Source organism: Sciurus vulgaris, assembly GCF_902686455.1.
Source record: "Sciurus vulgaris genome assembly, chromosome: 14".
Taxonomy (NCBI): domain Eukaryota; kingdom Metazoa; phylum Chordata; class Mammalia; order Rodentia; family Sciuridae; genus Sciurus; species Sciurus vulgaris.
Genome location: NC_136475.1, coordinates 8,806,565 through 8,828,413, shown reverse-complemented (window position 1 = coordinate 8,828,413; position 21,849 = coordinate 8,806,565). Strand labels below are relative to the sequence as shown.

At 52.5% G+C, this 21,849-nt stretch overlaps 2 protein-coding genes across 3 annotated transcripts; one reads left to right on the top strand and one right to left on the bottom strand.

The window, feature by feature from the left end:
• Positions 1–1,113: 1,113 nt before the first annotated feature.
• Positions 1,114–5,386, bottom strand: CIAO1 (cytosolic iron-sulfur assembly component 1). The gene is made up of 7 exons (XM_079111310.1): positions 5,089–5,386; positions 4,456–4,604; positions 4,138–4,249; positions 3,944–4,032; positions 3,505–3,706; positions 2,680–2,767; positions 1,114–1,535 (listed from the first exon to the last, which is right to left on the bottom strand). The coding sequence occupies exons 1-7, from the start codon at positions 5,225–5,227 to the stop codon at positions 1,295–1,297; spliced, it is 1,020 nt and encodes a 339-aa protein (XP_078967436.1). The 5' UTR covers positions 5,228–5,386; the 3' UTR covers positions 1,114–1,294.
• A 137-nt stretch (positions 5,387–5,523) lies between these two features.
• TMEM127 (transmembrane protein 127) lies at positions 5,524–19,560 on the top strand. 2 transcript variants are annotated; one of them, XM_079111311.1, is made up of 4 exons: positions 5,524–5,677; positions 6,076–6,399; positions 14,999–15,163; positions 15,920–19,560. In XM_079111311.1, exons 2-4 carry the CDS (start codon positions 6,156–6,158, stop codon positions 16,225–16,227), a joined length of 717 nt encoding a protein of 238 aa, XP_078967437.1. In that variant the 5' UTR covers positions 5,524–5,677; positions 6,076–6,155; the 3' UTR covers positions 16,228–19,560. The 2 variants fall into 2 exon arrangements, with proteins under 2 accessions (XP_078967437.1, XP_078967438.1); XM_079111312.1 differs by lacking the exon at positions 6,076–6,399.
• The last annotated feature ends 2,289 nt before the right edge of the window (positions 19,561–21,849 follow it).

The following is a 21,849-nucleotide window of genomic DNA, read 5'->3' as shown; positions in this document are numbered from 1 at the left end:
TGTTAGAAATGTTCTCAAGGGGGTGGGGACATAGCTCAGCCGGTAGTGTTTGCCTTGCAAGCACAAGGCCCTGGGTTCAATCCCCAGCACTGAAAAAAAAGAAAGAAAAATGTTCTCAAGGGTAATGCTTAATACAGTTAACCATTTTTACTGCTCCTGTCAAGGACACATCTATGTGAAGTTGACAGTATGTTCACTGTAGGCGCCAGGCAGTAACTACTACTACTACTACTACTAGTTAGGGGTCACCACCATGATTGTGCCCAGTGTCAACCCCCAAAAGGTCTCGGGATCCAGGAGCTGCAGTCACCTTGAGAACCAGTGTCTTGCCTCAGCTGTCTTTCCAAAATCTAAGGTCACAAATTCTATGATGTAACAAGTTAGGTGAAGGCTGCGCTTTGGGGACAACTGTCACATCCAAACCCTGGGTCTCTCAGAAACAAGCTGAGACCAAGAACTGATTACAGTGTCCCTCCACTTGTTTCCACTCCCACTCCCTGCAGCCCTATTAGACACCTCAAAAGCGAGACCCCACAGGTCAGTGGCAGTGGTCCTGGAGGGCCAGAAGCTACTGCCTCTGCAGTGTGTTTTGCCCCAGTGATGAACCAGTTTGCATCTTTACTGAGAATGTACAGCTTGTGGCCAGGAATAATTCTCCCTTTGGGGGCTCATGTCTTCCCCCTTTATTTTTCATTTCCTCAGTTGCCATTATAGAACAATGGCACAGGAGATGTGTGAGGTTTTCGAAGGGAAAGCAGAGTCCCCTTACTCCAAATAAACCTAAAGGAAAAAAAATCCCTTCAGTATTGAACGTCTTAAATGCAAGGGTTTATCTATTAATTGGAAAAGCAGGACTTACTTCAAACAATTTGATGGGAAAAAATTGAATGTTCTCGTGAAGTAGGACTGTGGACTTGATCAGGTTAGTTCTGTAAATCTTACAGTTTCAGAAAGATCTGAGGTACACTCCCTGCTACACACCTAAACACACACACACACACACACACACACACACACGTACATAGCAATTATAAATACTATATTCACCCCCCCCCCCCCCCCCGCCAAAATGGAACAATGCCCCCTAAAGGAAGCAAACTCGGGCTAACAAGGTACTGATTTCTGTGGCTCTTTACCAAGGCCCTCGTGTCAAAGGACGGAAAAGTCCTGTGGCTCCACACTTCTACCCAAGTCCGAACAGAGGTGAAGGTCAAAGAGGCTTCTCCAGGTCCTTGAGGACTAGGAAGGTCTCATGACTTTCAGGGGAACCTTGACTCTCCAAAGTTGCAGTAGCTCAGAGGCCTTCAGGCCGCTGGTACTTCCAGAAGGCCACCTCCCCATCATCACTGCAGGAAGCCAGGAGTCCAGGCTCCTTGGGGTTCCAGGCCACACAGTTGACATCCTGGGAGTGGGCCTGTCGTGAGTGGGCAGCCAGGGAGAAGGTGGGCTGCTGCGGATCTGAGCTGGGATCCTCCTCAAACACTCGGATGGCATCATCCCCACAAGCAGTGGCCAGGGCCCCTGTCAGCTGACACCTGGAGGAACAGAGGCACAAGTAGGTATGCATGTGGCTCCTGCCTCCCTGACCTGGCAATTCCCATGCCTGTTGTCTTCCCAACTTCCAGCCTCAGCTAACAGAGCTTTCCTGACTACAAACTACAACCATGGCCCTCTTCAGGGGCTTCCACTTAGCTTTCGGTATAATATTTTTTTGGTACTACTGGGAATTGAACCCAAGGGTGCTCTACCACTGAGCTATCTTCAGCTCTTTTTACTCTTTGAGACAGGGTCTGGCTAAATTGCCCATTGCTAGCCTTAAACCTGTGATCCTCCTGCCTTAGCCTCCCGAGTCTCGGAATACAGACATGCACCACCATGTCCAGCTTCCTTTGCTTTAATTAGCCTGAAATATACATACAATATGAATACATACAATTCTTAATGGAACTTTTTTCATATAGTATAAAGAGTTGCTCATGTCTTTATGTATTCTTAACCTTTTTTTAAGCAGTTATTTAATAGGCTATTGAATTTTACTATAATTTTACGAAAATCCATTTTTTGTTGAATATGTTATTCCCAAATGTTTGCTAATATAAATAAATCTTGGATGCACATCAGTTTTTTTCATGGTTTAGAATTATTTGCTAGATTCAATTCTCAGGGCCAGAATTGCTCTCCTATAGGAATGGTATGGTTTTTCTAGCCTCCTTTATTACCAGTCACAAATTCACAGATGCAAAAATAATTCCAGGATGACGTGAGCCCAAAGGGCTGATGCTGCTCTCAGTCTGGGATCTTAATCCTGGAACAGGCCTGGGTCTAAGTCTGCTCCCTGCTCCTGTAGACTCCAGGCCAGCAGAGCAGACAGGCCTGACTTCTTTTTTGGTATTGGGGATTGAGCCTAGAGTCACTTTACCACTGAGCTACATCCCCACCCCTTTTTTGATTCTTCTTTTTATTTTTTTGAGACAGGGTCTTATTAAGCTGTTTAGGGCCTCAGCCTCCCAAATCACTGGAATTATCACTGCACCCAGGTGACAGGCCTGATCTGACAGCCACGAGGGTAGCTGCTCTTTACTCCCACGTACTCTTAAAATGGTGGGGGGCAGCACAAGATCATGACATCTCTAAAGCCCCTGCTATGGCAGAAGAGGAAGTGGGGGATGGAGATCTTACCAGGCAACGTCATAAATGGTCCTGGAGTGGAAACCGGACAAAGTGCAGATACATTTCCAACTGGGGTCAGAACCGCTGCATGCCACCCCTGCATGACAGACTTCTTTTAAGCCCCAGATGTGTCTAGGCCTAGGAACCTCTGGGGAGTCACCGCCCCACTGCAGAGGAAACCTAGCTTGCCCTCCCTCACGCCAACCTTCCATCCATCATTTGTCCCTGTCTCCAATCCTGCCCCCAGCCTTATTACCTGCCTTACACGCTGCCAGAAAACAAACTTATGGGAAGGAAATTTACTTTGCTCTTCCACCACGGGCTCTAACTAGTCAGCCTGCCTTTGAAGGCCACCACTCGTCAAGCCGACCCACTTTATTCCTCCCGGAGGCCTTTTGGTGACAGAGGAATGGTCCTCTGTCACCATTCCTCACATAAGACTAGGCATTCCTACCCCCAACCTCTGCTTGTGCTGCTGGGCTTTCGCTGGTCATTCTCTTCTCATGGTATTCTTGCCACGTGAAAATCCTACCTATCCTTTAGATCTGGAAAAGATGGCCATTCCACAGCCTCCCCCTTCTCCTGGCACCACCTGTAGCCCTCGTGTGCGTGATACCTTTTGTCTTAAACAAACTTATTTATTTGTTCCTATGTGGTGTTGAGGACTGAAGCCAGTGCCTCCCACATGCCAGGTGAGTGCTCTGCGCCAGAGACAACCCCAGCCCCCAGCACCTTACTTTTTGCTTGCGTTCGCTATGGTTTGCAGATATGTCCCATCAGACTGCACACCTCCAGATGGAGGAGTCTCCTTTAGCTGTACTACTGGACCCTCACCTTGTTCATTGCCTGGCAGATACTGACGCCAGATGCGTACAGTGCGGTCATCACTGCAAGATGCCAGGCGCTGGCCACTAGGGTCAAAGGCCAAGCTCCACACAGTGGACTCATGGCCCTCAAGGGTGGCACAGCATACCCAGTCATCCTCCTCTTCCCGGTAGAGCTTCACTGTGTCATCGTAGCTAGCAGAGGCCAACAGCTGGAGGAGGGGAAAGGAGATCCAGCAGTTGTCTGTACAGCCCAGGGCAGTACCTGTCATTTACAAGACCTCCCCTGCCAGGACAGGCAACAGGGATCTGTCTACATACAGAGACTAATCTTTTTGGTCACAGAGATCCCTATAAAAGCCAAGTGGAGGCTGAAGAGAAGAGGAAGGCTGAGCATGAGCTTGCACACCAAAGTTCCTTCCCACCAAGAGACCCGGCCCAACTCTGACCTCCTGGCTTGGGTGCCAAACCACATGCTTGACATCTTGCGTGTGGGAGTTGAGGACACTGACACATTCATACTCATCCTCTTCATCAACTAAGGGAGAAAAACAGAAAAGAGTCCAAGATGTGATCCTGTCAGGGACACAGGGGGACGTCTATAAGCTGGTTGTCCACTCCACCTGGAGGGACCTGGACTCACCTTCCCAGACCCATACACTCTTATCTCGGCTACAGGTGGCCAAGAGGTTGCCAGATGGGGCCCAAGCCACTGACTTGACCTCATTTTCGTGGCCTTCAAGAGTGGTTACACACTGAAAAGGGAAGAGGAATGAAAATTCATAGCAGTGTGACTCCTGGAACTTAGCCAAAACTTAAGGTCACAATTGCTACAGTGTAAAAAATTAAGTGGCGGCTGCAGCCTTCTAACTGGTACTGCCCGACTGGCCTAGGTTGGCTCAGGTTCCTAAACCAGCCCTGAAGAGCAGACAGTGACCCTGGCCCCATGCAGCCTGGTTACCTCAAAGTCATCCTGGGTCTTCTTCCAAATACAGGTGGTAGCATCAAAGCTGGCAGAGGCTAGGTAGTTCCCACAAGGGGACCAGGCCACCTTCCGCACAGTGCGCTGATGGCCTTCAGAAATAACAGACTTGCAGATCCAGCTGTCACCTGCAGGCAGAGGACAGGACAGACTCTGGAGCTGGATGCACAAGACGGTGCTGGAGTACCATCAGTGCCATTAATAACAGGAGCTATAACCGGAGCCCGCTGCCAGACCAGGCCAAATCAGTGTAGTTTAACAACGTGCTTTTACAAAGATACAACTGACTACTTCCTCTGGAACCAGCCTTCTGCATCTAATCTGAGGCTCACCCTCCTGATTTAAAACTGTCAATACTCCCGAATGCTTTCAAGATAAAATTTAAACGCCCCGGTCCAGTCCAGGTGCAGGCTACTATCTGACCACCTTCCTCGCCCCTCGGAAACGATCTCAGTTCCCGCTGCGATCCCGGCCTGTCTGCAGACGCGCCAGTACTGGCAGACTCCCTCTCCTGACGAGCCCTTCTCCGGATGGCTAGGTTCCACTCGAAGGTCGCCTCTCCCTGGGCATTCACACTATGCGCCAGGCTCAAGCAGCCAGGCCAGGCCTTACCCTCGGTGCCCCAGATGCGGATTCTACGGTCGCCACCGCACGAAGCCAGCAGGGTCCCCGCGGGGTTCCAGGCCAGAAACCAGCAGCGGGAATCCGGGTGCGCCGGGACGCGGCTAACTAGCACCAGCGAGTCCTTCATGGCGGCGGCTGCGCGGTGAGAGAAGTGGTGGGTACAATCGGCGCGCCGACCGGGCGACGCCTGCTCCAAGCTCCAGCGGTCTCCCGAGCTCCAACTTCCGCTCGCAGGCCAGGGTGGTCCCGGGAACTGAAGGGCCCGCGGCCGCGTGGCCCTCTGGGAGTTGTAGTTGCTGCGCCCCACCCCCGGCAGAAGAATCGCGGGAGGACCGCGAACTACAAGTCCCGTGAGGCTCTGCGCGGAATCCGCGGCGTGCGCAGGCCGTGACGCGCGCAGGGGACGGGGCCCGACGCCGGAGGAGGTGGTGGCCCAGGAGAAGGAAGCCGGAAGTGCATCGGACCCGGTCGGTCTGGGTGTTGTGGGATTGGGGCCTGGGATCGCTCAGCCCCGGGCAGCAAAGACGCCCGTGACGGGGCGGAGCGGCGCCATCCCAGCCCTGAGGCCTGCTGACCGGTGAGGAGCAGGGAGCAGAGCGGGGAGGGTCATTTTCCCGCGCAGGCTGTACCCCAAAGTGCCGGTCCCCGATACCTGGTCCCGGATCCCCGAGGCCCAGCCGCGTCCTGCGACCCTGGGCACCTTCTGGCCCCGACCCTGGGGTCCAGACCCCCGGCCCCCAGTAGCGGACTCCCGGGACCTCCGCCCTCCCTGTCCGGGTCTACCCAGACCCCACCTAGTCCCCGACCCTCTCTGTCTGGGTCCCGCATCTCTCATCCAGAGTTCCCGACCCCGCCCCCCGAATCCCGCAGTCCTCCAGCCTCCGCTCCGCCCTGGGTCCCACCCCCCATCCCCCGGTGTCGGCTCTTACAGCCTCACACCGGCAACCCAGCGCATCGCTCTCCTCCCCGGGACAGGGACAGGCAGGCTCTGCGCGCCCCGCGGAGGTCGGCGGCGACCAGCAGCGACCGCAGAGCGACGGTGGGCCGCCCCGGGCATGTATGCCCCCGGAGGCGCAGGGCTGCCCGGCGGGCGCCGGCGGAGGAGTCCGGGAGGCAGCGCTCTGCCCAAGCAGCCGGAGCGTAGCCTGGCTTCGGCCCTGCCTGGCGCCCTGTCTATCACGGCGCTGTGCACTGCCCTCGCCGAGCCCGCCTGGTTGCACATCCACGGAGGCACCTGTTCCCGCCAGGAGCTGGGGGTCTCGGACGTGCTGGGCTACGTGCACCCGGACCTGCTGAAAGGTGAGGGCGCCGTGCTCCTGCCCGCCGGGCCAGGGGGGCGGTGCAGTATGTGGGACTAGCCGAAGCAGAGGTAACAGGGGGCTAGCACTTGGTTGAAGGAAACAACCCCATTCCTGCTTGGTGTTCTTGCCCACCAGGTGGCTCTGTATGGGGTCCGGCCCCTAATTAATTCAGATGTTCTCCAGCTAAGCACCTACTCCTTACAGCCATGCTAATCCGGACTACTTGTTATTTTAGGATTCTGCCGGCGGAAGGGCGCTACATATGGAGAAAAGATAAGGGTGTTAAGTGTCACATTAGCCATCCTCTCCTAAGGAACCTGTGAGATACAGGAAAGCAGCTTTGGGTCAACCTGACTGGTGGAGAAAAAAAGGAACTTTTAATATGACAGGTTCTAAAAGATATGTTAGTGTTCTATGGCATTTGTGCTTTTATCAGAGAGAAAGGGGGTCCGAGGCATTTTAGGTCATCAGAAGTTATTTCCATTGCCAAGAAACAGTTGAAATTTGGCTTCCAGGACCCTCACAAGTATGCCTAACTGAGGTAAAATTGCTTTGTTGTTTTCCCAACCACGTAGGCAAAAGAAAGTGACTGTTCTCTTTACTTGGCAAAGCAGGAGTTCAGAGCTTATGGGGGAACCTGTCCCGAGAAGCTCTATGGCTCATCCTGCCCTGTCCTGCCTCCAGTTGTGGGGGGAAACGCTGTGTGGTGGGAAGCCAGGACTACACCACCTAGTTTCTAACTTAAAAATGGTCAGCGGACCCCCAGACATCCCTTAGGAACATCACAGTTCATCACCACCAAGGTCTTTTATACCATTCTTGAAGTCTACCTATTTCTACCTATTTCCTTCTGTACCACTCTCTGGCTGTGATGTATTCCAGGTATTTACTGATATTTCCAGTATTAGAAACCCTTCCTGTTAGATATCTGTATGTTGCCTCTTGAAGGATTCAGGCCCTGGACTTTGTTGAAAAGGTCTGAATATGACCCTGTGTGCATTGGGTCTTACACCACTTCTGCAGGTCTGTGCTGAGAAACCTAATCCTGAGGCCTCCTGTTGTCTTTCTCTGATCATTCTCTTAATGTTTCACTACTCTTGAGTTTAGAGATTTTTATAGAGAACAGGCTGGGGGCTTCTGGTTTGCTTCCAGATTTCACCCCAAATGGTGCTCTGGCCTGGTTGGCTCTTTAAAACCAACGGAGGCCTGCTGATGTGCAGCTTTTTCCATGCCATGTAGCTGATGGCACAAGGGCCATCAAATTCAAGAGGGTCTGTGTGATCTTCCCCTCAGCACATTCCCCGCACCTGCCTTTCTGGAAACACTGGTGCTACCTTCCCACCACGTCCTCCAGGCCTTCTGTACTTCATTCCATGTTGTTTCAGGAGTTCAGTGTCACCTGCAAACAGGGAGAGTTCATGGTGCTTCCTCTTTGCAGAAGAGGGTGTGGGGAGTTCATAAAATTCACATGATGCTGGGAGAGGCAGTCTGATCCCACATCCTTATTTCAGAGATCCAGGAAACTGTGTCTCAAAAAAGTGAAGTGTCTCCTCAAGGCTGCCCAGCTGGGTGCATAGCTGAGACTCCCTCCCATGTCCACGCCAATGTACAATGATTCTCTCATTTATGGTTTTTATTCTGTTTTACTTCAGCCATCATAAAGAATGACCTCACAGATTATACTGCCTTAGTGTGCATCCTTGTCAAAGGCATGTGAAAAATAAAAAGAAATTCTTGGTGTAGGTTTTCCTTTGTACACATATATATTTACCCTTTCTAAGAAATTATTCAGAACAGATTTCATCTTACAAAAATCTGTTGCCTTAACCTTTACATTATATTTGCTATGTGTTTAGAGATCTTAGCCCACGTCTTGTTTCTGTGACTTGCCCATGGCTGTCTCCTTGCACTTCGAAAGCCAGGAACACATGGTGTCTGTTTGCAAGAGAGTTGGCAGTGGTGCTTCGTAAGCTATCACAGGAGAAGGCAAGGAATCAGGAGGTCCGTGATGCTTCTCCTTTCTTTACCTGTTAGTTTTGGTGTCCAGTGGACTTTCAGACATGTAGCATCCTGGGTGACCATGCTGATTCTCAGGGCCTGGCAGATATCGTGGCTTGACCCTGGCGTATTCCCCATCTCAGGAAGAAGCAGAGCTGGAGGATAGAGATGGGTAGATGCTTCCAGAGGGAGAACAGACCCTGCCAGGCTTCCTCGTGCAGTGAGGAGTGGGGCAGGCCAGCTGGCTGCCCAGTGCCAGTGTTGGCATTATGCAAAGTACAGTCCATATCAGCTTTTGATTTCTCCTAAACATCTTTTTTTGGTAGTACTTCACAAAGGTCTCGGCTCGGATACACTGGGTAATCTGTTCAGGAGCACACAGCTGATCTGAGTGGCACTGATGCCAAAGTCCACACTCTATCCTCACCCCACTGGAGTGCGTCGGGTTTGTTTCTTTTCGTCAGAGCTGCCGGAGGCTTACCGTTTCCCTGCTCTGGTTGAGTTCTGCTCACAAGCCCAGGCAGAGCTGTGCTTTTTATCCCACTCTGCTTCTGTGATCAGGCTCCAGTTGGTGATCCCAAGGCAAAACCACTCATCCTCCCGCTCAGCCAAAAAGCCTGGAGTGCAGGCCAGCTCAGAAGTTTCTGTCCCGGATTCTTCCATCCCCAAGGGCTGCCTGCTAATCACATAGCTCTTTAACCTGGCCTCAGGTCCAGAGCAATGTTCAGACCTGGGGAATGGGTGCTTCATCCCCTCTCTGTCTCCGGTGCAGCCAGCCAGGACGGCTCCACCAACAGCCTTAGGAAGCATCTTTGGAGAATGAGGAAGTTTGGGATTTGAAGTCAGGTGACTCATGATTGACAGCAGCCACTGGCAGATCAAGGGCTTTGGTGGGAGGGCCTGTGCACCTGCGTGCTGATGAGGCCGCTGGCACTGCCAGGGCCTGCAGGGCCTGACCTTAGGCACCGGGGCTAGCATCATTGCTGTCTGTGGGATGACCTGTCTGGGCAGTAGGGGGCCCTGTTGGTGGCCTTTTGGAGACCTGTCTGGAAGCTCAAAAAGTCAGTGAGGAGAGATGGCAGGTAGGTCAATGCACAGAGAGAGGGACTGGGATGGTGGGGAAATGCCTCTACCTCACAGGAACCTGAGTGGGGGAGAGAGAGGGACAACAGCAGGGAGCTGGTCAGAAGCCACTGTAGCTTCCTGCCTACTGCCCACATGGGTCAGGAGGGGATTAGAGTAATGGGCAGGTAGACAGGAAAAGCCAGGGCCTTCAAAACAAGTCCAGCCCTGTGACTCACCAGTGACCTTGGGCAAAGTCAGTTCCCTGGGATCCTATTTCACAGCAGCTGCCTTCTTCTCTGATGACTCGAGGGGACAGTCAAGCAGTGTTTGTTACCAAAATAAACAGACCAGAGCACAACTGGAGAAGAGGATGTATGTCTTGCCAGAGCATGGTGGGCTGAACCCCTGGCCTGACCCATGTGCCCTTCCTTGTCCAAAAATAAAGTCACACCTACTTAACCCTGGGGGGCCTGTGTCTCTAGTGGTCCTCTGGAGAGAGCAGGTATCGGTTGCCCACCCTGCCATGCTGCTTTCTAGGACGGGAAGCAATAGACATTGAGATGGTGTCCCAGGAAAGGCTCTGAACTGAATCCTCAGTGGTCTGGGATGACTCTACCTGCCTTTGTGTGTGCTGAGACCCCCACATGAAAGACCACTGGTGACATGGTGGCAGGCTCCTGGGACATCCATTAGTCTCACCCAAAAGGAAGTTCATGTTGACTTTCTCATAAAATCTGGCAGCTTCCTCACAGCTTTGGAGTGCAGAAAGGCAGTTGACAAATCTGCCCGAGTTTCAAATGGAAAGCCCCTTCTCTGTGCCACACTGTGACTGGTGGGGTGAACCCTCAGTGTGGTTTAAGCGGACACCTCCTCCGACCCTCACTTGCTGACCATGTCGTCCAGGAAGTTGGTGTAAGAGAAAGACACTGAGTGATGTTGCTGTGGCTCAGCTGGAACAGTCCCTGGCAGAAGGGGTGGTAACAGAGCAGGTGGCTGACTGCTCTGTCGTGGGCAGGGGTTCAGCTGGCCCTTCTGGTGCACCCTGTGGCCGAGACAGGAGCAAATTTTATTGCTTTCATTGATCAATGAGAGAAAGAGGCTGAGGACCGTCAAGTGACTTGCTCAAGGTAACGTGTAGGATCTGGCACCAGCTCCAGAGCCTTCCTGGTGTCCTGACCACTTCCTGGAGCTGGACCCCTAGCCACGGTGCTGCAGAGGCTTAAATACCACACTGAGCAGATTCTGCCCAGGAAGTCCCCTTATGAGCCCTTCTTGTTGTTTAATGACCCAAACCTTTCTTGCATTTTTTCCCCTGAGATTTCCTGCTGCAAGCTGTTCCTTTAGCAGCCAGCAAGCTGCTGCTCTGAGGGGCTCCGACTGCATTTCTGTTGACTTCTGACCCTCCGTTCACAGACACCTCTTTAGGATTTGATTGATTTTCTCCATTAGGGAAAATAAAGCAGCTGACTGGGACTGTGATTCTGAGCAGCACAGGACCGGGTGCGGAGTCACAGTGACCTGGAGCCGCTGACTCCATCTGAGCTGGGTGATGACCTCCCAGGGCAGCCGGAGGATGAACTAAGGAAACATTAGACCCACCCAATTCACTGGATGTTCCCTTGGGCACTCTGGGCACCTCCTTTGGTGCCCTTGCCTTTGGCCTGGGGCTGGTGGACATATGAAGGGGAGGGACATCCTCTGAAGCTTTCAATCACATGCACGTCTTCCTTATTATTAAACTAAATGTATTCTGAACCCCAGGCACATAGAAGTGTATATAACAGGTGTACGTTTTTAAGGATAATAAAATGAACATCCTGTGCTCACCAACCAGCAGCAAACAACCCCTTTGCAGCCGCCTCTGATCCCTTTCCTCGCTCAGTGCTGGCTGCACTGAGTAACGCAGTGGAGCCCGACACGACCCACTTCAGAGCAGCCTGTGGTGTCAGCCCTAGCCCGCCTCTGCCAGAACATTCCTGGAAGCATCAGAAGGACACTGTGCCTGGCCCTATACCCACGTGCTGCACAGACCCGAGGAGCCGCCTCAGCTTTTAGCAGTATTCACAGCAGAGCAGGAAGCAGCCCCTGCCTCCTAGAGCTGTCCTTTCAGGAGGCCCCGTGGGTTTCTGGGCTCCTGCAACTGCACTATGTGGTCTCCACTGTGCAGGGGCTGGTGCTGGCTGCAGGCAGTGCGTGGTCACCCAGACTGTGTGCTCGGGCCCCAAACTGATGATCAGAAGATGAGATCAAGACAGCCCTGAGGGTAGCTCAGTGGGTGACCTGAAGCCAGATGGAGGCACATGAACTTCATCTGGGTCCAGCTAGCATTTGACTGAAGACAAGGTGTACATATCAGTCACAAAGGTCCAGTGCCTCCCTCTGCCCAGGACCCCATGATGGGGCCATGTGCTGGGTGGAGTTGCTTTTGTTGTTTGGGGTCCCCTGCCCAGTCCCCTGCTCTTGGACTTTGCTTCATCCTTCCACCTTCCCCTGGGGTCTGGGACAGTATTCTCAGAGTGGAAGGCTTGGACCACCTGCCTGAGGGTTACCTGCGCTGTGTGTCAAAATCCAGGTTTCTTGGCCCTGTTCCAGACTTAGAACTCGGACCCTCTGGGGGCCTGAAATATGCTTTCAACCAGCACCCCCCAGACACTTGGAGGGCTTGAGCATCACCACCCACAGACTCAGCCTTACCAAGACTCAGGAAGAGTGGCCAGCCTTTTCCCAATTTTCCTAAATCACTTGGCCTGTGGCCTGAATAAAAGAAGAGCTCACCAACATCTGGAAGGGGAGGGAGGGGCAATTAAGGCCCATTGCTTTATTTTTGCTGTACTGGGGATTAAACCCAGGGGCGCTCTACCACGGAACTACATCCCTATATACCACCCCTTTTTTTGGGGGGGACCAGGGATTGAACCCAGGAGTACTTAACCACTGAACCACATCCCCAGCCCTTTTTAATTCTTTTAAATTTTGAGACAGGGTCTTGCTAAGTCGCTTAGGATCTTACTAAATTGCTGAGGCTGGCTTTGAACTCGAAATCCTCCTGCCTCAGCCTCCTGAGCTGCTGGAATTACAGGTGTGTGCCACTGTGCCTAGCTCCCTAATCATATTTTTTGCCTAGCATGTGTAAGACCCTGGGTTCAGTCCTCGGCACTGCATATAAATAAATAAATAGATGGATATATAATTGATTGACAACTAAAAAAATTTTTTTTTTTTTTTTTTTTTTTTTTTGCGTTGCTGGGAATTGAACCCAGGGTCTTGTGCTTGTGAGGCAAGCACTCTACTGAGCTATATCCCCAGCCCCTTGAAAAATATTTTTTAAAAAAGGTTTTTAAAAATTTTTGGACAGGGTCTTGCTGAATTGCCAAGGCTAACCTCAAACTTGCAATTCTCCTTCCTCAGCTTCCCAGGTAGCTGGGATTACAGACAGGGCAGCAAAATCTATCATTTTCTCTCTCTTTTTTTTTTTTTGTTAGTGCTGGGGCTGGAACCCAGGGCCTCACACATGCTTGGCAGGTGCTCTACCACTGGCGTGCATCCACAGCCCTTTTTATTTTGAGATGGGATTTCACTGACTTACTGAGACTGGCCTTAAATTTGGGATTCTCCTGCCTCAGCTTCCCAAGAAGCTGGGATTACAAACATGTGACACTGCCTGGTTGTTTTCACCTTTTTTTAAAAAATGTCTTTTAGTTGTCAGTGGACCTTTATTTTGTGTATATGTGGTGCTGAGAATCGAACCCAGTGCCTCACACATGCCAGGCAAGCAAGCGCTCACCACCGAGCCACAACTCCAGCTCTCAACTTGTTACATGTAAAATACCTAATCATGACCTGATTTCTTTTGGGATCAGACTGGATTTTATTCTGTGCCTCTAGAAGCTTTGGCAGTTTGCATAGCTATCAAAAGAGACTGACGGTGTGGTGTAGGTAAAAACTGGTGCTCAAGTGCTATAAGGAAGGTAAGTTGCTGTGGGGTGCCTGGTTGTCCCAGGATCTGCCTTCACCCATACGGGGCGTGACTCTGAATATTGCTTCCATTTCCCCATTCTCTTTCCTTGGTTTACTCTCACTTGGGTGGAGCATGCATGCCCCTGGGGCTGTCAATTTCTGAGCCTTTGGGGACTTGGTGTGAATCTAGTTGCTTCTTGGCTTTTCCCACTGCTGGCTCATGCCTGGGCTCCATCTGGTCTGAGTCAGTTCTAGGCAGTACTATACATCCCTTTACTTTCCAATTTTCAGTTTTGTTTCCTAACTCCCTTTCTCTTTGTGTGGGTCTATGCCTTTGTTAAAAAGTTGTCTTCTGGTAGGGTTCAGGGAGGGGATAAAAGTACATGTGCCAGTGCAGTCCACCAGCTTTTCTGATCATTTAATACTTTCTTGTAGTTACTCATTTCTCTAAATGCCTTCAACTTCTTTTTCCCCGTTTTCATTTTAAAAAAATTTTTTTTTATTGTGGTAAAATATACATAACATGGGCTGGGGTTGTGGCTCAGTGATAGAGCACTTCATGTGTTAGACCCTGGGTTCAGTACTCAGTACCGCATATAAATAAATAAAATAAAGACCCATTGACAACTAAAAAAATACTTTAAAAAATATATAGATTTTAAAATACGTGTGTGTGTGTGTGTGTGTGTATAAAAAACAAAATTTACCATTTCAGCCAGGTGTGGTGTCACATGCCTGTAATCCCAGCAGCTCAGGAGGTTGAGGCAGGAGGATCTTGAGTTCAAAGCCAGCCTCAGCAATTTAGCAAGACCCTAAGCAACTCAGTGAGACCCTGTCTCAAAGTCTAAAAAAGGGCTGGGGATGTGGCTCAGTGGTTAAGTGACCCTGGGTTCAATCCTGGTACCAAAAAAATTTTTTTTTTTTTTTACTATTTAAACCATTTTTAGTGTTTAGTGACTTTAAGGATGTTCACATGTTGTGCAAGCATCGCACTACCCATTTCCAGAATTTTCTCATCATCCCAAATTGGAATCCTGTGCCCATTATAAAACACCCTGCTCTCCCTGGGATCCACCATGCATTCCACTTTCTGTCTCTAGAAATTTGACTCTTTGAGGCGTCTCATATAAGTGGACTCAGACAGTATTTGTCCTGTGTTTTGCTTATCTCTCGTATTGTCTTCAAGTTCAACTTCATTTTGGTACAAAAAGAGAATGAACGAGTAAGTTGAGGCTCCATAAGAACTGACCTCTGGCCTTAACCTCTCTGTCTCCTCCCAGATGATAATGGGCTTTCTCCACCAGCCCAAAGCGTCCTTCCCGCTGAGACAGCATGGCACAGGGTGCGGGGAAATACTGGCCTGGCCTGGTCCCACTGGGAAGAGGAGCCTTGAGGTGCATGGGAGCGGGACAGGGTTCCTGTCCACAGCTGTGGAGATTGTCCCACCTCTCTGCAGACCAGCTTGTTGCAGAAACTAAGCCAGTGTCCTTTAGGGCTCCCTGGCTCCCAGGATGGTAGGGGGGGTGCTGCCCATACCAGGGTTAACTTGGTCTGAAGCTTTGGTTCTCCTCTCACAGATTTCTGCATGAACCCCCAGACAGTGCTGCTCCTGCGGGTTATTGCTGCCTTCTGCTTTCTGGGCATTCTGTGTAGTCTCTCTGCGTTCCTTCTGGACGTCTTTGGGCCCAAGCATCCAGCCCTGAAGATCACGCGTCGCTATGCCTTCGCCCATATCCTCACCGGTAAGCCTAGGCCTGCTCACCTGGGAGAGACCCTAGCATGGGTGGGCATGCGCTGTGAAATGGCAGGTGGGACTCCTCCCTATGAGCAGACACCGTTGCAGGTGCTCGCGTGCCAAGCTCTCACCCTCACAGAGCACTGGGGTGTCAGCCGCTTGCTTCAGTCATTCGCAGAGGAACTTGCTAGAATCAGAGCCTACTCAGCACTGCTGGAGAGAGGGAATATTGTTAGGATCCTGCAAGCAACCCCTCAGCTCTCCAAAAGTGGCAGTTGGAGCTGATTTGAGCTCAGGACCTGGAAAGAGCAAGGAAGGAACCAGGCCATGACCCCCTGTTTCCCCTTAAGGGGACTGGTGGGCTCTCCTCCATCCTGCTTTTCTGCAGGCCTTTGCTTGCATGTGGCTGTTCTCCTTCCCAGGAGGTTGGGCTGGTGTGTCTGTTTGACTTGTGGTAGTGCCAGCCAACTCTAGCTCCCAAATTTTATGTCTTTATCTATTCTTTTTAGGTCCCCAGTGAGTGACACCCAGGCACCTTAGTATCCCAAGTACAAATTCTTAAAGGAGAGACTCTGCCTGGCCTAGGTGGAGTCAGCTCTTCCTAGCCCCCTCCCGCCCCCACCATAGAGCTCCTCCCTGCAGGGCCTGCAGCCAGGCAGCACCCCCAACCTTGGACCGGAGCAGGAGGCTGTGATGAGCTCCTCAAGCATCCTAGCCACAGGGCACCTGCTAATCCCCTCTGTGCTGTCCCTCTGTCCCCCAGTCCTGCAGTGTGCCACCGTCATTGGCTTTTCTTACTGGGCTTCTGAACTCATCCTGGCCCAGCAGCAGCAACATAAGAAGTACCACGGCTCCCAGGTCTACGTCACCTTTGCGGTTAGCTTCTACCTGGTGGCGGGAGCTGGCGGAGCCTCAATCTTGGCCACCGCAGCCAATCTTCTGCGCCACTACCCCACAGAGGAAGAGGAGCAGGCTCTGGAGCTGCTGTCAGAGATGGAGGAGAACGAGCCCTACCCTGCGGAGTACGAGGTCATCAATCAGTTCCAGCCGCCCCCTGCCTACACACCCTAGTGCCAGCGGGCTCTCTTCCTCCACAGCCCCTCCCCCTGCGCTGCGGCTCCTCTCACACCCAGAGGGGCTGCTTCCCCATCAGGCCTCACCAGTAGGACCCTGACCATCTTCACCAAACCTTCCCCAGGAGAGAGTCTGCCTTTAGGGTTGTTCACCTGTCCCTCCTCCCCAAAGCTGGGCTCCAGCAACTTTATATAATGCCTTCTCCTTCCTGACACCTCTGTCCCCTTCCGTTCACTAGTCATTACCAACCAGGGATGGTCAGACAAGTGTTCCCCCATCACGGGCCACATCTTTGGGACCAGGACTCCCTGGGGAGCTGCTGATAGTGGACAGTCCCAGAGAGAAAAATTGTCAACGGGGCCCAAGAGAGAAAGGGGACTGTGCCACCAGGCTCTGAGTCATTCCACAGGTGTGGCTCTGGGCTGCCCCCTCGTTCCTCCTTGGAGCGCCCCAGTCCCAGGTGGCCCACTGCCTGGATTCTCTGCACTTTACTCTTTGGACTTCTCCTCCTGGGCTCTGGCTTGAAGGGGAGAAGGAACCGCCCTCCCCGCCGACCCTGGCATTGTGAGGTTGCTGCCAGGCAAGGAGAGCAGGACCTGCAGGAGCCCGGGCTCGAGGTGCCTGTACCAGATCAGTGTGAAGGGGTCTCGGTCTCCAGCCCCTTCGCCTTTTAAAATTCAAGGAAAAAACAAAACCAAGCAACAACCACCGTATTCTCTTTTTAAAATAGGGACAAGGCTGTTGTCATTTTTCAGAAATGTATCCTGTCCCTTTTGGCTCTGCAGTGGTTTGGACCACAGCTCCTTCTGAGCCCTGGTTGCCCTGGCTGGGTCTCCCAGAAGAATGCAGCCCCTCTTCCCGGCTTCCTCCTCCCAGTCATAGCGGCTCCCTGGGGCCATCCTGTGGAACCAGAGCTGCATGGCCTCAGAGGGGCTGAGGACTGTGGCCTGGCTGGCCGGCCAGCGTGGTGCTCCTCAGGACTGCAGCACTGAGGTGAAACCTGGCCTCAGCTCGGGAACAGGGGCCCCAGCAGGGCAGGACCCTCCACTCTCCACATAGGAACTCGGACCAGGTGAGCAGGCCTGTCTGTAGCCTGGACTCAGCGTGTCCCCAGACTGTGACTTGGGCTACAGCTCACTGCATGCCCCTCTCCCCTTCTTGAATGTACTCTGGTCTCGCAGTGTGCTCCTGGCTCTTTGTTGCCCGCCATCACTGGCTACCCTGTTTGCTCTGGGCCTAGCAGAATTCTCTGCCTGAGACCTAGGGAGAGACCTTCAGTGTAGATCCAGTTCTCTGGAGTTCGTTCCAGTGCTAAGCTAAAAGGGACAGGTTCCCATCTCTTCCCACTCTTGAGGTGATAGGCAGTTGGAGCAGGAATGTAGAATGGATGCTGCCTTTGGGCTGTGGCGGAAGGGCAAGGTCCCTGGCCTTCTTTGACCAGATTGACCCGGGATGTCTGGGAAGATGCTTGTGTGGGTGAGGACCACGTCTGCACACGAGTGAGCGGCTGCTTGGAGTTCACTGCTGTGATGCCAAAGTGTGCCCCAAGGTGAATCTCCCACTCCTGTGCGTCCATCTCATAGGCAGGAAAGGCTGCCTGTGATACCTGAGCACAGAGCCAAGGAGCCGAATTACGTCTGTCTGTCTGTAAAGTCCTGAGTTCGTCACTGGCAGGTTTCTGAGGTGTGGCCAACTCTCTGAGTGTGGGGTCTGAGCAAGCGGGCCAGAAGGCCAGGCGCCAAACTCGCATGCCAAAGTGAACGGTCACCTCATAAGGACCTGGATGTGGCCCTGTGGACCGTTCCACGTGATTTGGAACCCACTTTATTAGCTTCCCGTGCCTCTGGCCTTTCTTTCCCTGCCATCCTGACACTGATAGTTTGTCATAAAAAGTCCCCCAGTTATGTTTTTCTTTTCTAGGAAAAAAATTAAAAAGCAAAACAAAACAAAAAACAGAAACTACAGATAAGAATGTAAGTGCCAATGACTGCCTGTCATTTTTCTGTCACAATTTTCCCAATTTGGTCAGCTTCCTTCCTCTCAGAGAAAAGCAGGGGACATAGATGTGACTTGTGATTTGAAACAAAGTTAGAAGGGACTTGGCGTGTGCCTGCTTCATGCACAGGTGTCCCCCCAGGAGCCTCCTGGCCCTGACACCTTCCTCACAGGAGGTGTCCAAGTCCTGTGGCTAGACACAGCAGATGGCACTGCCCAGTCCTCAGCCTGGAACCCAAGCTGCTTCTCCCTGCATCCCCCAGTGTGCGGTGGGAGGAAGACTTCAGCCACTTTAGCTGTGGCTTTGTAAGGGCCGCCCTTTCATTGATATGACACTGGCAGAGGCCCGGGAGGAGGCGGTTCAGGGAGTGTGACCTGCAGGAAGTGCTTCTGGTGGTGCTGGGCCCTGGCAGTTGCTCTCACTCCATTCACTCAACCCCCAGTCTGGGCCCCACGCAGGTACAGCACGCTATGGTGGAAGGGCTGAGGGCCTCCTTAGGGAGCAGCCCATTTAGATATTCTTTTTCATTCCAGGGAGAGAACATGTCTTTCTTAGGAATGTGGTTCTGTCGGATGTTCTCAGAAGGGCCCCTTGTGTTATGCACAAAGAACCATTAGGCTCAGTGAAAGAAACCCGGTGACTGACATTTTATGTCCTTGGTTCAGGAGATGACCTTGTGCAAAGAGGTGGGATGGAATGAGTTGTCTGCTGGCCACTAGAAACCGCGCTGTGCCCGAGGGAGGAAGAGGAGGAGGGCACGTTCCCACCGGGAATGGTCAGGGCAGGCTGTACTCCTGCACCGATGGCCACAATGTGGTGGGCAAAGGGCCGAGGCCCCTGGAATGCAGCAAAATCCGTGGGGACCGTGGAAGGGCTTCGGCGAGGGAAGGGCGCCCAGCTCCATGGATGTGACAATGTGAGGGAGGTCCTCCAGGTCTTAAGTAAGCGTGGGAGTGCAAGAAGTAGGGACAGATGGTGCCCGACACCTGGTAGGAGGGAAGCGAGCAGTCAGCCAGGAGCCAGGTAGGGACAGCAACCCCAGTCCCTGCCCATCCACTTGCATCCATCCATCCATATGCCACAGTCAGAAGGTAGGGTCAACTGCAGACTTAGACAGTGGCATCGAAGGACAGTACAAAGCCCTTGGGAAACAGGAAGTGGTTGTTGCCCAGGGGAAAGGGCATTCTCACCAGATACCCCAAGGATCTCCAGCTGGCATCTCGCCCACCATTGTACCTGCTCCGGGTAAATATGCTAATGGGACACAAGGTTCTGTAGGGAGACAGAAAGGAACTAATAAACTTCCTGGCCCTGTTTTCAAATGGCCTACAGTCTTCCTCTGCCTTTTTATTTTGTGGGAGTAGTGCTTTAATGGAGGTTGGGGTGCCTGGAAGGGAGACAACGGCTCCTTTTTGATGGGCGCACAAGCGAAGGCACTCTGCTAGGGCCAGTGGCTTGAGAACTAAGACGTCAGTTCCTCACTGAGCTTTGAGGGATACGTTTGGCTTCATTGCTGTGGGAGAAGGCAGCTTCCTTGGGAGACCTTCCTGATCCCAGCGATGGTGGACTGGCCTGCCCATTTAGCTCAGCAGGACAACGTGGTGGTAAAGGACAGGTAGACGACTCAACCACCTCTTTGTGGGAATGAAAGAACTTTCAAAGCCCTACCTGTGGCTCCATCTTTCTTAAGGGTCTTGGAGAGTGGGACCCAAAGGGTGCAGGGCCCATAGGCAGCCCTGTTGGAAGGTTCCCTTCCTTGTCTCAGGGGACAATGGCAACTGGCCCTGTAAGGGACCTTCTCTGTGGTGTGATGGACCGTGGGGCCCAGAGGCCCGCTGCGTGCCGCCTGCCGTCCAGCGCTCTTGCTGGGATTTCCAGTGCCACTACTCTTGGTGGAGAGTTTGCTTCTGGAATGACCTTGGGGTGGCTGGTGGCAGGCGGTGTGGTAGTGGGGAGGGTGCCTCCTCGTGATCTTCTAGGGGGGAGGGAAATTCACCCATGCAAGCATCCACACATGATTTCTGTTTCAGTGACAGGCCGAAGTCCTTCTTGTGTTAAGTTCCTTAGGCCAGGGGGTCACATTCATTCACCAGCTAGCCTGAGCCAGGGCGAAAGGTGCAGGGTAGTAACACACAGCCCCCGCCCTGAGGGCTTCCCAGCCCAGCTGCAGGAAAGAGGAAACCTGGGAGGGCCAGAGCCTGACAGTCAAGCTTCCTGAGGCGGAAGAAATTCCACCCGAGCTGGAAGAATGCGTGTGACTTAGAGTACGGTGGGATCCATGGCGGGAAGCAGGAGGGAAAGGGTGTGGCTTGGGGAGCACTGAGCTGCCGCCCTCAGCAGTGGCGACACACAGTGGAGAGGTGTAACGGTCAGCAGGTGGAAGGACCGGAGGGCTGGGCACACCAGTTACCACCAGGGTGCCTACAGCTGCAAAACACGGAAGTCAAATGTGCCTTAATGAAATGGGATGTATTGGATCCCATAACTGCAAAGCTCAGGGTAATCCAGGAGGTTGGGCTGGGTCCAGCCCTCAGACAATGACAGGAGACTGGATTGCTCACCACCTCCTTGCTCCATTTTTCAGCTTAGGCCAGATTCCCAAAAGTGGTGAACGTGGCCGACAGAGGGCCCAGGCTCACGCTGCCTCTTTATTTAAGGGACTGGCATGGCCGATCTCTGCCCGGCTTAGATCATACTTCTCTCCCTGAACTGTGGCTGAGAACTTGGAGCATCGTCCTGATGCTCCAGGCAGCCTGATGGTTGCCTGTGGGGTCTTGGCAGTGGTTGGGATGTGTGAACACAGGGGCCAGGCCCACCCCCAGCAGAGATCCAGCTGGCAGGAGCCTTCAAAATGGAGATGAGCTGCACCTAATCTCTCCCTCCTCCACCACTGCAGTCATGGACACAAGGCCACTGTGCAGCTCTGCTTTCTTGCAGAATTTCAGTGTGTCCTATCCTCGGGTAGAGGTGGACCTTAAAGTCGGGCCTATCCATTCTCAGTGGCAAGCTGAGCCCTGCTCTCCCTGACCCTGTCTCTGGAATTTCTTTCTCTCCTACCCTTGCCTCCTCTTCCTGCTCCATTCCTGCACCCACCCTAGCTTCTGACTCTCTGGACTTTTTCTTGTCCACCCCAAGCTTGGTGCTTTGCTGGAGTGGAGCTTGGTACCCCTGAAGACACAACTTGGCACACTTCCTGGCTTTGGGGGGGAACCACCCACCTAACACCAGTCTCACCCCATATCTCCCTCCTGAGGTCAACCTGAGGGGATGGGGAGGGGAAAGGCAGGAGTGGACTCCAGGCGGCGGGTTGATAGGTCCACCACCTTAGCATACATTTTTGCATTCATTCCTGAAAACTCCTGAAATTTTTGGTGATCTTGGAATGATGCTCTTTTACTTTGGTTTCTCCAGAGAAATAGAATCAATAGGATGTGAATTGGTTTGGAAAGAACTTTAAGGAATGGGCTCACACAATGATGGAGGTTGATCAGTTCCCAGATCTGCAGGATCAGGAAGTGGAGAGGCAGGTCAGCATGGTGTAGGTCTAGTCCGAAGGCTGGCAGGCTTGAGACCCTGGAAGAGCCGATGTTTCAGTTCCAGTCCAAAGGCAAGAAGAAAGCTCA

Bases quoted from the DNA above. Each gene is read 5' to 3' on its own strand.
- CIAO1 (XM_079111310.1), bottom strand. From the start codon at position 5,227: ATGAAGGACTCGCTGGTGCTAGTTAGCCGCGTCCCGGCGCACCCGGAT. The intron at 2,768-3,504 runs GTGAGGGTCCAG...TCTGTCATGCAG, and splicing joins TCTGCCAGGCAATGAACAAG to GGGTGGCATGCAGCGGTTCT. The intron at 1,536-2,679 runs GTAAGATCTCCA...CTGTTCCTCCAG, and splicing joins ACCATTTATGACGTTGCCTG to GTGTCAGCTGACAGGGGCCC.
- TMEM127 (XM_079111311.1), top strand. From the start codon at position 6,156: ATGTATGCCCCCGGAGGCGCAGGGCTGCCCGGCGGGCGCCGGCGGAGG. The intron at 6,400-14,998 runs GTGAGGGCGCCG...CTCCTCTCACAG, and splicing joins GCACCCGGACCTGCTGAAAG to ATTTCTGCATGAACCCCCAG. The intron at 15,164-15,919 runs GTAAGCCTAGGC...TCTGTCCCCCAG, and splicing joins CTTCGCCCATATCCTCACCG to TCCTGCAGTGTGCCACCGTC.